Source organism: Osmia bicornis, chromosome 7, assembly GCF_907164935.1.
Source record: "Osmia bicornis bicornis chromosome 7, iOsmBic2.1, whole genome shotgun sequence".
Taxonomy (NCBI): Eukaryota; Metazoa; Arthropoda; class Insecta; order Hymenoptera; family Megachilidae; genus Osmia; species Osmia bicornis.
In genome coordinates this window covers 2759029-2771496 of record NC_060222.1, presented here as the reverse complement: position 1 = coordinate 2771496, position 12468 = coordinate 2759029, and the positions used below count along the sequence as shown (strand labels likewise).

At 41.8% G+C, this 12468-nt stretch overlaps 1 protein-coding gene across 1 annotated transcript in view; it reads left to right on the top strand.

The window, feature by feature from the left end:
• The window catches only part of LOC114873391 (acetylcholine receptor subunit alpha-like 1), a 94543-nt gene that overhangs the window by 60590 nt on the left and 21485 nt on the right, over positions 1–12468 (top strand). The window contains exon 4 of the mRNA XM_029181670.2: positions 1014–1123. Coding sequence (XP_029037503.1) covers positions 1014–1123 — 110 coding nt within the window. The remainder of the gene's footprint in view (positions 1–1013; positions 1124–12468) is intronic.

Here is a 12468-nt window from a genome sequence, read left to right as displayed (position 1 = left end):
CCTCGAACGATGGAGGACGGAGGGGTTGAACGCTCGGCGATGCATGGGGTGGAAACGATGACACGAATGGCGAACGCGGTGGAAAAAGGAACGGGGGTGGATAGTAGGCATTCGTTTAACGGCGTGTGGAAGTTTGCGAAAGTTTGCTGCCAGCATCGGTTTATCAGCGCAGTTTATTTTTACGAGCAGACAGGTGACTGTGCTCTTCAACGTTTCACGCGACCTCCCCACATCAGCTTTCGTGATTCTTTCGTCAGCTGTTCCCGGGACATTGCGCGAAATGGTGTTGTTTTAGCGGAAAAATTATGGGGGAGGATTAACATAAGAACTGGTTTCAAGTTTCTTACTTTAAATTATAAATTTTATCGAGATATTTTCGTTGAAATGTACGTTGTCTATTGTCGAGATAAAATTATGTTCCATTCTTTATATAAGGGTAAACCCTAAATGTAACCCTCTATCGGAGGGTTTAGATAATTAAAAATTGTGCAATAAATTTTTCTTCCAATACAGAAACGGTGACTTTGTTTTAACTATTACAGACACTAAATCGAGTCGAGTTTACGCCTCTTACCGCATCGCTATTTTCTCGAGTACCAAGTTTCTTGCGCTCAAAAGGAATTATCAGTTTGTGGGACGTAGAAGCTAACCTAATCGGGATTTGTCCGGAGTTTGGCTTCCTCTGCTAGATAACTATTGACGAGTTTCGACCTCATCTTCGAGATCGATTGACGTTCGTTTGCAGGGTCCACCTTAATAGTATTTTGGTCCAGCGGTGAAACTCGAAAGGAGCATCTAAAGTTCTGTAACATAGATCCCTCTTCCGTGTATCGTTTCAGTTGAACGATTTATAAAATAATAATAGACTTAAAGAGATGACACGGAAGTTCCTCTATCTTATTCTAAAACTGTGCATCGTTTTTTCTGATTTTTATTTTATTTTCCCTGTTGCATCCCCTTTACCGAGGTACGAAAATAAACGCGACTTATTTTTGTGCCGTTTCTGCTTGCAGGAGTGGAACGATTACAAGCTGAAGTGGAACCCGGATGATTATGGCGGTGTCGACACCCTCCACGTGCCGTCGGAACATATATGGTTGCCGGACATTGTTCTTTACAACAAGTAAGTTTTAATCAAGTTTTTTAAACAGGCACCGTAAGTTTGTCTCTTAGAAATTTAAATTTTGATCCAAGATATGGCAGTTACCGTATTTTAATTTCACTCTCGGGGTGTTTCTTAATTAAGTTTTATCGCCGCAATAAAAGTAGAGTCTTGCCGGAGTAAATTCGAAAATTTATATCGCTCGGAATCGGTCGAACTTTTCGAGAAACAAGAAAATTGGTGAACTTAAGGTGTCGTTGGCTGTTCCAACGGCGCAAGGCGTCGCTTCGCTGATAAAAAGTGATAAAATATACGACCGTGACCGAGAAGCAATTTGCCCTGCGACGTCTTGCACGAACGGCTGCGAGCCGGCCTGCGGAAGCAATTTGTCCGTTCGAGAGATTTTTATTTTTACAACCGGAAAGGGCCACCTTAAACAGCTGTTCGATAAGTCTCCTCCCACGCTGGATATTGCGAAAGCTCGACGTTCGGTCTCGTTTTAAGCTTTCGTAATTTATATCGCGGATACATAACCGGCTGGCAATAAACGTGATCGTAAACGCGGGTTAAACGTCTATTCCATCAGCGTAAAATTTCAACTGGCTGAAAAAGTCATCCATTAGACTTTCCAATCGAATCGTTAGAACTTGTGGAATTTCAAATAATCAAAGCATCGACGAAATAAGACGTCGGGAATAAAAAATGTTATCCTCTCAAGTTTCCTCTGATAACATTTAGGGTAGGATGGTATAGGAGTTAGCACTTAAGATTTAAAATATTGTAAAAAACAAAGCAAGGAGTTTCATTAATCAAAATTTGTTTATTGGAAGATTCACAATCGATAAAAACCAATACTTATTTTCAAAATATTGCTGGTAAAAATATGATCGAACTTACAAGAGGAACTACCTAAGTGTTACACTCACTTTTATGTAATAGTTATTCAAAAAGAGACAAATTATCATTATAAAAAAAAAAATGTTGGGAACCAAGGATTTGAACCGTATGCGTATGTGTGAGTTTGTCATACTTCAGAATGTAAGGGGTAACTATTTTTTAGTACGTATTCTCATCGACTGCGTGCTCTTATACCACCTTTCTCTACAGAAGGCAATCTTCGGACTAGAATACTCTTGACAATCCCCGGTGCCAAGTAAATCCTAGGAATCATTATTCAAGACAAGGCGACCGTCATCCGTGCCATCGTCGAGCGTTCCAAATGTAGCCATAATATTTCACCGAGCGTTAATCTGGCCCGGAGTTGATCCCCCTTTGGCCCATTCTTTTCTCCGTGGTCGGGCAGCGTGTATCGGGCGTGGGTCACGCTGGCCCGGCTCGTCCGTCACCTTGGTCCGTCTCATACTTCATAGGATTTTAGCGGGAAGTGCAGAGCACGGTATCTCGTAAACTAGCCGTGGAATATTCCACCAGGCTACGTGACGTTTTCACCGGCGTCGGTTGGGGCCATTTTGAAAATCCAGCCAGAAAGAGAAGGATAGGTTCAGGCGCCGCATACGTCGCACGTAACCCAGCCTCGGCTAACTCTGAGAAATAGAATCTACTTCACCGTACGGACGAGACTTTTACGAGGAACCGGATGGCTCGTGTTTCTTCGACGTCGACTTCGTCAGGGATTCTTCCTTCCGCTTCACAGGACACGAAACGAAATCGATACTCCCCCGTGACGATTTTTCCCGGTTTCCATTAGCGGAGACAATTATTGGGCCTGGCCAGGGCCACGGCTAAACGGTCGGGTAAATTGTTTCGGTTAACGAGTCAAGTTCGCGGGGGAGTTTAACACGTTCAACTTCGTAGGATCAAGTGAATTTTCACAGTTATCCGTTGGAATGATGCTTCGTACGGTAGTTTGCTTTGATTATTCTTTCCTTAACGATGTAATTACCTATGCCAGCGTTCTGCTGAGTTCTATGCTGGTAATCGGTAGCTCGGCGCTCAACGGCGCGAAGAAATTGAATTCAACTTGAGACACACATGCCCCCCTTTGCTGTTTCTGTTTATCCATGTTGCTTTGCTTCGTGTAATTGGATTGCCGGCTTCAATGGAGTATCTCTGATCTTCCTATGCCACTTTGAAGTGGTACGTTTGATACCCAAAGGGTTGTCTCGATCGAAGTTTATCGGTAATGCGTTTAGCTACGCAGCCTTTCGGCGGGGCTTTATTTCTTCGGATGATCCCGTATTAACGCGCTTCGACAGGTAGCGGAATTCCATTATCACGGTTCACCACCGCGCGGTACTCAACTTTATTTAACCAGTTAACTGCAGAATTTAGTTGCAAAAAGTACGTAGAAGCTTTATTGGTAATATGACATTTTTATTACTTCCTATTGAAATTTTACAGTAAATGGTAATTTTTTATTTTACACGACAAGTATACACGTCAACCATACCGAAATAAAATTAACTAGTTAACACAAAATTTTGTAGACAAATAATTACAATAATCAGTCTAACTTCGGTTATTTTTTTTCAAAAAATTAAAACATGTGTCCTGCCACGTTAACAATAATCCCTGTCAATGTAAACGTTCGATAACGCGCAAGGTGTACGATTAATAATGCGTTAACACGAACATTTTCCCGTTTACCCTGACAAGTACGTCTCATTGTGCTCTCGAGCGTTGTCCCGTAAAACCTGACAGCCAGAGACGCGTCTGGATCTCGACGAGTTTATTTCAATTACGCATTGAAGTGCTTTCGACGCGGCACGCGTTCAATGGAAAATCATAAAGAACCTTCTCGAAGTCGAAACTCTCGACATACATTACGTCGTTTCAATTACTCCGAACCGATGGGGTAAGGAAGGGCGAAGAGGAGCGAGAGGGGTTAGGAGGAATCGATTGTCCCGGCGGCGTTTCGAAAGGCTCAAAGTATCGGGAGCTTTGTGTAGCCCCGACAGCATGCAAATGTGGCCTCTCTTCGATTTCGCCATCCAGAAGGGCGAGGCTGACGGATAGAAAAGTAATTTGTATGGTATATTCGAATCTGATTAATAATTCACCGCGGTTGCCCCCGGAGGACTTTGAAAAGGAAGTGGCCCGTTTGTGAAACGGAATCATCTATGTAGTCGTAGCCGTCGCGGCTATGGAATCCAAAGGATTCCGTTCGTGATTTCAGGATATCGAGGGAAGCGTTATAATACGGCATCGTTTATATCAGTTGAATTTTGATAACGTCGTTCGTTTGACGTCCCCGAGACCCGGTGACCGTATTCCTTTCAACAACGCTACCTTTGACCACTTTATCGAATTTCAAGCCTCTCTGTCGAAGGCAATTTGCTGTTTAATAACTTGGTCACGGCTTTGCCGCGCTGTTACAGTCGAAACTTTGTCGATTGCTTTTCTGACGTTCCCCGGGGACCCGAAGATGAACTGAATTATTGAGAGTTATCTGGATTCTGGTATTTAACGAGATCGTCTTAATATTTCTAAGATTCCAGCAACTAAACATTTCAGAAATATTTACTTTTCATGAACTGCGGAATTGCGGAATGTACAGTACTAGGCATGGTAGGTTTCCCTAGAAAAAATGGCGGTGCTCCCTTCTCCTTAAGTGGCCCTGAAAAGACTGACAGTGTGTGGGTGGAGGTCCCATGTATATAGGTCTCTGACGTGAAAAATTGAATTTTATATTTCATAATTAAAAATGATATTATTTTCCTTCTAAATCACAATTAACGCTTAGCTGGTATACAATGCCCACAGTGACAGCTAAGGGTTGATATTAATATAATCAAGAATTTAAATTTTGACAATTCTTCTTTCTTTGTAATTCCATTTTCCCAAAGGAAGACTGCTATAATCAAATAATACAATGAAAATTTAAATTTTGATAGTTCCTCTTCCTTTGTAACTCCATTTTCCTTAAGGAAGACTCCTTTGCTCGACACTGTACATATGCATTAAATGGCTATTTTGACTGTCAAAAGTTATGACAATTTATATATAACCAAGTTTCGGATTGGAGAGGTTTGATGATAGTCTAGCAAGGAGAGACTGCTCCGTTTGATTAACCGTTCTCGTTTACAACTTCGAGGTCAACGCCCATTCTCAGCCAGCTAGAATTTCCCAGACCGCTCTGCGACAGTTCTTCATCGACCCCTCGACTGGTCGCGAGGTTCCCTTAGCTTTCGAGGGTGTATCAATTAAATCGAAGTCAAGTTGACCCGGTAAACTTGACTTCTGAGCTCCCTAGTTTCCCACTTTACAGCGACGTCTTGATCTCGCCATTTCTGCGTGCCCAATCAATATCATTACGATACGTATTTCCAATCAATTTAGAACAATTCAATCAACGTGTTCGTTAAATGTATTCGATTCGCCGGAATTCTCTCTGTCGTTCTGTTTCGTTTCTTCGACTGGTTTCTTAAGAAAACCACTCGGAAAAGAAGTTTCTTTCGAGAGAAACAAAATATTTCGGTTCGTTTTTACGAGAGTGATTTGTATGTATACATGCAAATTAAGCGACCAGTCGATGGTAGCACTTATTAGAAGAAAGTGGTCTCGGTGAAAAGAAAGTTTCGCAACCGAAGTTTATCCGAAAAAAGGCTCTTTCGCAGGGACGAAAAGTTTTCTGGGGGAAGTTTTTCAACGGGTGATCGATAAAGGGTGTCGAGGCTGAGGGTTTGTTTCGCGAGCCTGAAGGAACGTCGACAGATCATTCCGTGAAATTTAATTAAGAAACGGTCGACTCGAAAGCGAAACAAACGATCGATAACTTGTTTCGCGACGTTATAACACTTTGGTAAATCTGAATTCAATATTCCCTGCTCGGTAATTATGTGGCGTTAGGTAATGAAATTTGGAGGAATTTTTATGATGCATCGAAAATATTTTATTCTCTTTCAGAGAGAGAATTCGGCTTCTTTGAATTTCAATTTCCAATATTCGAATAATAAACCTTTAAGCTCGCCGGGAATTGAATGCAACGATTCATTGTTAATAACAGAAATGGTGCGTGTTATCGATAAATATTATTACATAATAACATTGTAATTCGTTGTTTAATAGAGCGGTTAAAAGCGTATAAGGCAGGGGATTATTGAAACTTCAATATTTGCCGTGGTTAAGTGAAAAGCAGAGCAACAAGAAATTCGGTTTCATTGATCAAATTTAATTCCTCGCCCTGTTAAATACAATTTTCCCCGGTAGAGAGATAAAGGCAATAGACAAGAACGAGCCCTCTGTTCGCCGAAACAAGACAATAACCGTAACAATATTCCTGGTTAATCGAGAATCGCTGGATTTAATCGAATCGTCGAAATACAGTATTAAAGGCCAACGAGGGCAAACCGTCTGGTCGATGAAAAATGAAAACGGATATTTCCTCGAGCACGTTCCGATCCGGCTCGATTGTTACTTAAAAAGAAGTCTGCGGTCTGGAAAGCTTGATAGTTTGCCCTTTCGAAACGAACGTTTCTTTTCTCGCTGCAATTCCGCTTCTATTATGTAAAAAGTTGTACATGTTTCCAAGTGAAAATCAATTGTTTCGATCTTTATTTAAAGTATAAAAACTGCTATTCATTTTCCAAGGGAAAACAATCGCCTATTGAATAAAGGAATATATTGGAACTCGTGTTATAAATATTTTACATAACACGTTGTTTATACTCTGTACCTTGTTGATACGCGTCAATATTTAACGCAACAATGTTGCAAAACAAAGGGAACAATCGGGTCGTATACACTTCATGGTGTAAGGGTTAAATCAACCCTTCCACGTGCTACAATAGGCGACGAAAACGCGTTGGCTCGGTTCCAGCTACCGATACGCAATTAATGACCATCATACACTATATAATTACCATTGATTCTCGTTGAAATGAATCGAATATTCTGCGGTGAATCGCGTACGGTGCGCGAGGGGATGTGGAAAAGGAAGGGTAGAAATAGTTTCACAGGGTGCGGCACGGGGTAAAAGTTGAAATTACATGGAAACTATTTCCCCGAGGGCTGTATCACGGCCCTGGCTGTATCGAGGAAAAACGATTTTCGTTGAAAGTGATCCAATAGCGGGCGAAAAAGCGGCCGTGTGTTAGTTCGATGCAGATAGGACAGGATCCAATAAAACTGGCGAAGCGTCGAGGTGCAATCAACGATGCAAATGCTTGGCCGCGTAAAGAAAGCTGCATGAAAGAAGGGAGATGCGTTTTTCATTCGTCGAGCTCGTGGAGATCCATGAAATCTTCGTATTTGATAAATTTCAATCTTGAAATGAATTTTGAATTCATGGATCTCTGCTGCCCATGGAACTTAGAAATTCTAGAACTAGGACTTAGAAATTCTTACATTTAACTCGAGGCATGCACCCCAATAGATACCAAGAATCCGTCCGGAAGGTCGGCGACGCATGGTGTTTAGTTTCTAATCCCTCTGTCTGTAGTGGAATTTAGATTCCTGGCCTTCAGTATCATTAGACAAATAGAACTGAGGCTTAGAAACTTTCTCCTAGATTTTTAGAGTCTTCCCCTATGTACATATGTACCAAGAATTCATCCGGAGTTAGAATAGAAGCAGGTGTTAGAATGTTTCCAATATCGGCTGTCTATTTGTCAGTGCAATCAAGGAGATAAATAGACGTCGGTTCGTTATAGGAGAAACGGGTAAAAGGGTTCGGGTACAATGACCCGGCCACTGTTACGTGGACAGTGTGAAATGCAAAGTTAAAATATGCAAGGAACGTACGTGTGCCGGAATCTCGTTACTCCATTATCGCCGGATTACCGCGCCTGCAACTCGTCCCAGACACGCTGGTAATCCGGTCGCGGCGTGTGCCACACGCCCCCGCACGCGGCAACGCGCGTGTTAACGAAGTAACACGACCTCAAAGTAACCGGAGAGCTGCTCGCGAGATGGAGCTTCGACCCCTGGAGAAATTTCTCGTTCCATGGGGCACCCGCTTAACGTTTAAAACCTCGTTCGCGGGTCCGGGGATCCTGGCTGAGAGCTCGTTACTCTCGACCATGGGAACTTCAATTAAGCTCGACGCACTTTTACGAACCGCTGATACGCTTTTACAACGATCGTTCTCCCGCGAGAACGAGACTTCGATATTACTAGCTATCCTGTTCGATTCAGCCAAGGTTTTTTGTCCTCCAGTTTTCAAACGTGGGTGAGCGAGTGCTTTTTACAGAATTATCTGCCGTTCGATCTGACCTTTTCGGGTTCCATCTGATGGAACTAATGATTCTATGGAAAAGAAAATTAATTTTTCATCATTTTATATAAATTTTTATTCAAATATGTTAAATGTTTGTCGAGTTGTAGTCGGTACTCCATGATTTATCATCGCGCCGCATTTATCGTTGACTCGTACTACTTAAAAATTAACTTTTCCATGGTACTATTAATTATCGCAAACTGCCATTTCGATCTTTTTATATAAATATATAAAATATTGCGGAGTTACAGTCGGCAATCCCTGATTTATCATCGTGTCGCATTTATCGTTGACTCGTACTACTTAAAAATTAATTTTTCCATCATACCATTAATTACCGCAAGCTGCCATTGCAATTTTTGAAATGTCCCTCAGTAATTCGTTATAAATGAACAAAATAATGCATTAAAAATTCAATTGCTTAAAAAAAAACATTAGAAGCAAAGAAAACTTTGTTTCATCGCCTAACGAAACGAGTGGACGTGTGGGTGATAACAATATCAATAACCGTGTCTGGAAATTGTTTCTCGCGAAATTGTGTACCAGTACTTTGCTGTTTAAAATTTATCACGCAGCAACGGTGGTCGTTTCTGTCCAGGAGGCAGCTACGTGTTGAGTTTATGATTAGTGGCACGCGACAATTCTGTTCGAAACACAGCCAGTTTATATCGCGTCAGGGTAATACATTTAACGCGTGAAGCATAACGCGAGCTTTAACCGGTGTTTCAAGTCTGGCCGCCGGTAAATTAAAAGGAAATTGAACTGTTCGCGGAGGTATCAAATTTGTGAGTTAATGCTCGTAAGTCACGCGTTCGTTCTCGAACGGGGTGTTCCGCTTCTGTGTTCGTGCAAATTAACGACGCTTTAACTCAATTGCAGCCGTATTCGATATTTCTGTTACCCTTTCGTATCGATCGATCCTCCACGTTTATAGGCGTGAAATTTTCTCGCTTTTCATCCGGATCAATTGCTTTTTTGATAATTGAAGACGGTGTTCCGAAATGGGAACGGATTTCAATATGAAAATCGAGCCAATTTGTTTCGACGCGAGGCGAATATAAAAACATCGCGGAAGGTGACGGGAAAGAAAGTCTTTCCGGGAAACTTCGTTTCTCAATTCTAACGCAAACTTTTATAATTTCAATCCTTCGTTCTCCAGCGTATATCTTTTTTCATCCCCTCGAACTTGCCTCCAACTTATCCCCCCGAACGCTTCGAACTTCCACGCTTCATCGAAAGTTTGTAAAATAATGCGCTAAAGAGCGAGCTCGTAGGGGGTGGCAACCCTCGAAGGAGGTCGCGTTCTAACCGAAAACCGAATTATCTCCGCGCGTCGAGTGACAAAACTCTATGTCTGTTCGACTATCATCATAGCTGTCGCGCGCATCACCGAGTATTCTCCTTCGTTTCTGTCTTCATCAGCCCCTCTTCTCACCCCGTGTCTCACCCCCCCCTGTTCTCGCGTCGAGTCGAGTACTCGGCGACATCCAGGCGCATTATAACGGCCTAGGTGCCGGCTGACCTAAAATATGCCAAGTACATGTGGCCCTGTTAGAATCTCAGCTTCTCTATCCGCGCTATACCAACCCCTCCTCTTCAACCCTCGGATACCGGCCCTGATGCCGGCTAAATGCGACGCGACGCTGCACGTTCTGTCGCATAAACACGCGCGAATTCGACGCCAGCTGCGATACGCCTTGATTGCTAATTCCTGTGTCTCGGTTTCTGAACACGGCGCAACGTTATCGAATGACGGGGGTGAGTGTTGCAAATAGCGCTGGATGAAACTGTAATAAAATAAATATTTTTAAACGGTTTTAATTAACCTTTTCAAACGCTCAGCGAACCAGGTTGGTTATCAAAAGTTTATTTCATTTCAGGGCTGAGAAATTCAGTGAATACTTTTTCTGTCAAAATGTATTTAATTATAATAGCTGATAATGAAACCATTATTTAGAGATAGAGTTATCCGTTCTTGGTTAGTTCCCTTCGAGACTGAAGATCGTTTAGCTAACTCATTCAAGATAATCAAGCTTGGAACGAAGTTTCTAAGTCCACCTTATCTCTGTGTATCTATCCATCTGCCTGGAATTATAGCGATTCGAATTACTAAGATCCATTATACAAACTTTGCGATACTAGTATCTCATTAAATGTTCCATCAGTGAATCAGTATTATCAAAAGGAACTTGAGTTATCTTTTTTCCTCTCCTGGCTTGCTGTGTACCTATAAACGAAGGGCTGAAAAATCGCGTCGAAGACATTGCGAGGGAAATAGAATTTCCTGGAGGAAAGGAGCTTTCTCGCGACGGAATTTAAATCCACGGAGAGAAGGAAGCGCATTTTCTGATAGCACGCCCCGATATTTCCTCGAGCTCCTGAAGGAAAATGGACTGGCAGTGGCGAGGAAACAAACCGCCATTGTCACAGATCGCTGACCGTTCGCGCAAAATCCACGATAATCTTTTTCAAGCGGATCGTTCGTGAATCAAGCATGCTCGGCTGATCCTTTTCACCCCGCTCGTTTGTCTTGTTTCGAACTGACCACCGACATTATTGATGTTCGAAGCAATTTAGAAATTTCAAACTTAATTGATTTACGACTTCGGGAATCGCGAAGCTTAGATATTGGCGGAAAATCATCATTTTTTTCGTGTAAATTGTTAAAAACAAAACGAGAAGCATTTCAGGCCGATAACGCGAAACGTTCGACAGATGCGGCTTCACGTTTTTTCAATTCCACGGATCGCCGTGCGAAATTATGCGAATTGAACGGTATTTGCATAAAACCGCTGCCGGAATAGAAATTTCTGTCGGTCTCCTGTTGAATATTTAAAAATCCCGAACGACCCGCCGTTGTTATCAATCGATGAAATTTTCATTTTATAAAATTCCCTGCCAACTAATGGCACGGAATCTTTCTCGAACTTAATTCCGACGGTGTCCCGGGAAAATTGCGATTCTTTTCACTGTCCAAAAGCCATTCATCCATCTCGGTATCTGCTAATCCGAATGCCACTAGGAAAAGATTTATTTTACTCGATAACTCCTGCTTTTACGTCATAAACGTAGCTTCTACGTGCTTCCCGGCATCGTTTATTGAGATTTACACCGACATTGTTTTCAACAGGATGTACCAAGCTGAACGGAAGATACGTGTTACGATCAGCGGGGTTTTAACCCATTTGTAAAATTGCAAAAGATGATAGATTTGAAATTTAAGGCAAAGGCGTCGTTTATCGTCTTCCAAACGAGTTTCTTCATGAAAATTTATTCGACATTCATAAACCTATTTGTTAGATCAAAGAAGAATCATTTTCGATCGTTAACGAAGTGTCTTTCCTTTGATGATCTCTAAAGGGACTTGGTAAACTTAACGAAGTGTAAAAAGTGATCAGAAATTGACGATTCTATAAAATTTCCGATAATTGAATTTCTTTATGGTTTTGATCCTTTCTTTTTACAAATTGAAGAGAGGAATGGAACCATAGAGATATCCTTTACAACCAGAGATAAACTTTCTCCATGAATTTCATTCTGCGATCAGGAGGAAACCAGCGCGCACCGACGGAACGTTAAGTTTAATTGTAAAGAACCATGATCCGTACTAATCTCGTTCCACGTATTTTACGTTGGCGCGATCGCGAATTTATCGCCGGTACGATTTTAATTGGCTGAAACGGGTCCCCGGTCTAGGATCCTCGGCGAAAAAAGGAGAAAAACGGTCTGCAGAATTTCCCGTTCTACCACGAAACTTATATCGATCCGTCGACCATGCCCATCTCGCGGTACGTTCAGTAACGTAGCAACCGAATGCGCGGACCATTTCCTTCGAATTCAATTTCTTTGAAAAATTATTTCCACTTCGAGAACACCCATAGACATTTCAAGTTACTTCAATTTATTTATTTAGACAGTAATCGTTCCCTGGACAATTCTCACAAAATTGTTCTTCGTTTAAATCAAGTTTAATCAAATTTTAATATCGAACTGGGTGTTGTGAAAATTTATAGAAGAAATTAATTAAATCGAGACAAAGGCTGTTCTGTGCATAGTAGTAATTTTCATTGGAACACGTACTGGCGAGAATTTCTATAAATCCAACGAGATACAGCAATGTTAGCCGAGCAAAGAACAGTTTCCACGCCACTGGAAACGTTCCACCCTTCGGCTCCTCCCAAAGAGTCAC